The following is a 4,592-nucleotide window of genomic DNA, read 5'->3' as shown; positions in this document are numbered from 1 at the left end:
TTCGCCGGGAGCGGGTGCTAATCTGAAAAATTGCACCCGCTTCCAGCGAAATCGCGGTAAAATTTCAGCCACAACCACGTCTCACAACCGTGATATATATATGTTACAATACTTTAAATTATTTTTTTTCACACTGCTAAAATATTTCTGAAATCAACTCATGTAAAAATCGGAATTTCAAAAATGTTTTTAGTTTTTCTGTCACCTAACTAAGTACAAGTACAAATTATCTATTTCTTGCGAATCATCAATTCAAAATTTTTTTAAAGATCTCTAAACTCATCAGATATAAAAGAAGCTAGATATATGATCAAGGTCATTCATTGGTCCAGTACCCTTCCTCAAAAAATTAAAAATTTTGTATTGTAACTAACTTATAATCAAAATATTTTTTTAGTTCTGTGATCGTAGAAGAATTTTTTAATACCAAAAAAGAGGAAACAAGTAAAATTCAAATTGTTCTTTAAAAGTTGGGTACTTCAAGTTGGCGAATATTGGACGAATGTTATTGTATACGTACATATCTTCAGCACTGACGAGGCTTGCAAGGGTGAGGGCGAGGGCAAGAATGCAGAAGGTGGTGAAGACAAGAGAGCTTGCAAGGGAGGCGAGAGACAGCGAGAGGATTGGTGCGAGGCGGCCGCCACCACCCGCACGCCGCCCTAGCGCCACCCAACCCATTCTATGTCATCTGAAACAGAAAACAACGTGTCGCCATTAATCTTTTTAACATCCGCCTCTTTGTCGCTAATCTGCTCGCCAGAACTAAAAGTAATGAGTGAAGCGGAAACGCGCCACAAGCTTTCTGAAATGAACGCAAATATGAGGAAGTCGCGATTATTATTATTTAAATTTTTTTCAGCAAAAGGAATACATGATGTTCTATTCTAGATTGAAATCCAGTAGTAGAGAAGTGAAAAGTACTCAAAAATATGGATTTCAACTGGACGTTACATTTTAGTTTTTTTTTACTCTGGTCAAAAGGGAAAAGAAGAGGAATTTTGGTTGTATATTGAGTGGAGGAAGGAAGAGTTTGAGGTGATAGATGAAAGGAAAATATTTATAGAGGAGTTATATGAGTTATATGAGTGTCAGAATGTGGAGAAACGTGAAAGATGTGAATGGGTTAAGATGGGGCTCATAAAAGCAGTAGTAACAGGTTTGCATAGGATGTATGGGTTTAAATAATTATCAGGGAAGGAAAGGGATACGAGCAGAAGAAATACAAGGGAGAAAAGTGGAGAGTGTAAGGGTTGAATGGGTATCATGGAAGAGAATATTGTAAAAGAGACAGGACAGCGGAGTCATAAGGGAGAGGAGAAAAAGGACGATATAGAAGAAAGGGCTATGAGAACCAATAGCCGAAAAGACAGGACCGAATTGTTTTTAAACTGAAGATTGCAGTACGCATTTTGACGTCATCTAGCACGTGCACGTGGAAGCGATTGCAAGCTCACATTGCTAGTGAGCGAACCAATCAGCTGTTCTCACTAAAATGCAGCCTGCCTTCCAATGAAGTGGTGGAAGCCAGTGAAATTTCTCCTCATTCTGCGATAAACGGGACCTATTCATTTCAGAAGCCTTGCAAGAAACGGGTCTTAACTGTAATAAGTAGGGGTGAGAGAAAGGGACCATTGAATATTAAGGGGAAGAGAGGTAGGGGGCGTGTGGGGAAGGATGGAATGTAAGGGATTGGTATAGATGGTTGTCTTCTGGTTTGAAATTGGAAAAAATTGATTAAAATATGCTGAAAAACGCTGTAAAGTGGGTTTAGAAGATAATATATAGAAAGAGGAATAAAAGGATTGGTGCGAGGGATATGGGAGTTTTGTATGAGTATCAGTGGAAAGTGAATTGTGAATAGTGAAAAGACCAGAGTGAAGAGAATGAAAAGGATAGCTGCTCGAAGAAAAGCTGTAAAGAGGGCCTAATGTAAGATACATAAGGAGTAGAAATAAAGGTACAGGAGAAAGGTTGTAATAGATTCAGCTGAGTTGTAGAGATAGCTAAATAGTGATTGGTAAGAGGTGGGACGGTAGGCGTGAAAAGCAAATGGGAAAGCTGTTCAAAGGGGTTAGTGAAAGGAATATATGTAAGGGGAAATGATTGGATATTCAAGGTAGAAGGAAATGGTTGGATGAGTATCGAGGAAGGGTGAAAGGTGGGAGGAGTGTACAGGAGAGAAGCGAAGAGGAAAGCTGTGTGGAGGGCTAAATAGGAGGGATATATGGAGGTAAAATGAAGTTGAGTAGAGGGAAGAGTGCGAAGGTCAGTTAGATATCAGAGAAGGATGAACGATGAGAGAGGTGGAGCAAGGAGAAGAAAAAGGAAAGCTACGGAGAGGGGTTGGCGGAAGTGATGTTTGGAGGGAAAGTAAATAAGCGTTGAATGGAAATGAGCAATATTGTATTAGTATCAGGGAAGGTATAATAGTGAAAGGAGAGAGGACCGAAGAGAGATGAGAGAGGCAAATGGGAAAGTGGTTTGCGAAAGGTTTAGTGATAAGAGTAGTGAAAAGTGTGGGGTTAGGAAGAAAGGGTCTGTAGATATTAAAATGAGGGAGCAAATCAGGAGAAAGGAGATGATAAGTGAACATGAAAGAAACCAAAGAAATGAGGGGATGCAGTAAAGGTCTGATCGAAAGGAGTTGTTATTGAGCTTTATATTTGAATCTGAAATTAGAATAATAGACTGAAATTAGCAGATAAAAGCTGAAATGGGTGGTTTAGGGAAGGGTGCATCGCGAATTGTAAAAGGAGTGGGGAGAAAAGGGGTGAGAAAGGGAGGGAAGGGGAAAGCTGTTTCACGGGGTTGATGGAAGTGATATAAGGTGGGGAAAGGAAAGCATTTTTAGGGAAGACTAGAAGGGTTGGATATGCATCCTTGAAAGGAGAAATTTTGAGGGGAAAGAATAGAGTGGAAAGAGAAGTCAGAAGAGAGTGATAAGGAGAAAACGGGGAGAGAGGTTTCATAGAGAATAATTGTTCACGAAAGTACGAGGATCAGGGGTGAAAAGAGGGGGTTTGTTAATTTTGAAATAAGGGTTGAGAGGGGGGGGGGGAAGTAGAAGGGACTTGAACGTGTAAGGAAGCGGAGAGAGAAGGAGTGCAGTGAATTGGTGAACGGGACTAATTGTTATTGAACGTTACATTTGAATTTCAAATTTAAATAATAGATTTAAATCTTCATTTCTTAAAGGCGCATGTCACCTAGTTGGAATAATTTTTTTATAGAGAAGGAAGAGTTATAAAAGGATTGGACGTATTAAAAAATACCAGTATAGCATATATGAGAAAAAGAAAAAGGATCAGGGTTGGTCCTTTAATTCTACTTTTGCTCTTTATAGTCCCAATTATTGAAACCACACTATTAAAATTCTTTTGCCCAAAAATTTAGGTCTTCAGAAATCACGGCTTGTTGTCTCAGCTTCGACTTTTTTTCATCCGCACCCTTAACTTAGCTGCTACAAGTTATTTAGTAGTTTTAGTGCTACAAAAGCCTTTTATAAAAAAGGGACAATAAATTCTTCTTTTATTAAGGACTTTTTCCCCTTATATTTACTTCATTATCTCTTCTAATTATTTTCTTAAAAAATCACTAGACTGATCATAACAGATGGCAATGATAGTGCTACAATAGCAAAATTTGACAATGTCCGGTGGAGGAAACAATTACGGAACTACTCGTCGATAGAGAATAGAGTGATTGTCTAATTATAAGAAGCGTCTCCACTGAAGTAGAACTGCATAAATATTGTTATTTCACACATAATAGGGCTTTAGAATTCCATAGTCGTAACCAGAACTTCTGCTTGAGTAAGACACTCAATTAGTATGCAGACGCCTATTAAGTAAACTCAAATATTAGTACTACAAGCTTAAATACAAATTAATTAATACATACAATATTAATTTACTCTCGTTCAAATAACACAAATTATTTTTTTTTCAAGTACTGAGAGTTTTATCTGCACCTTAGAAAAGTTGTGAATCGTCTGCGATCATTTCCGGTTAGATTTTCACTTATTGCAACTTTCTGAGGATTGGAATAGCCGTATTTCTATAGATCCTGTAAAAATAAAGAGCAGGAAGTTTAAAGTTCGTAGAACAATCGCTTTCGGAGGCACATTGACTTCTCTGCATTTTTCAGTGGATCACCTTCCGGTTCATGAAGTATCTTAAAAACTGGGCAACCAAAGTTACCCATTAAGTTTCCCTGGGAGTTTACTTGATGGCCCGTCAGGGAAGTTACACAAACCACTATAAATAATGTCCTCAAGGGATTTTAGACAAACGATCCCGACAGTGACTTTAAAATTGAGATTGCTTTTTGTTTGTGAATGTCTGTAGCTTATTTCACAACTACCTGCAATTCCAAAAGTAACAATAGTAATTAAAATTTTCTCTATGCGGAGTTATTTGCACTACCATTTCTAATTAAAACTATAAGTTTTCAGCACACCAGAGTAAGATTATGTAACACTGCTTTTTTATGCATGCGTTTGCTAATGAGCTCTATTAACAGGATTATATAAACAAGTGGTCAAGAATAATACAAAGAAACTTCGTGTCCTTAATTCACGCAAATAGGAT

The 4,592-nt window shown here is 37.8% G+C and overlaps 1 protein-coding gene across 19 annotated transcripts in view; it reads right to left on the bottom strand.

Moving 5' to 3' along the window:
- Positions 1–4,047, bottom strand: part of LOC117171699 (glutamate-gated chloride channel) — a 151,281-nt gene extending 147,234 nt beyond the window's left edge. For all 19 annotated transcript variants that reach the window (XR_004466911.1, XM_033359239.1, XM_033359235.1 and 16 more), the window contains exons 1-2: positions 3,974–4,047; positions 521–691 (exon numbers count right to left, since the gene is read on the bottom strand). Coding sequence is in view for 18 of the 19 variants with exons in the window: in XM_033359239.1 (XP_033215130.1) it covers positions 521–681 (161 nt within the window). In the remaining variant the exon portion in view is untranslated. The remainder of the gene's footprint in view (positions 1–520; positions 692–3,973) is intronic.
- Between the last annotated feature and the right edge of the window lie 545 nt (positions 4,048–4,592).

Source organism: Belonocnema kinseyi, chromosome 4 (genome assembly GCF_010883055.1).
Source record: "Belonocnema kinseyi isolate 2016_QV_RU_SX_M_011 chromosome 4, B_treatae_v1, whole genome shotgun sequence".
NCBI classification, from domain to species: Eukaryota; Metazoa; Arthropoda; class Insecta; order Hymenoptera; family Cynipidae; genus Belonocnema; species Belonocnema kinseyi.
Note: the sequence above shows the minus strand (reverse complement) of the source record. Positions and strands in the feature narration are given on the sequence as shown.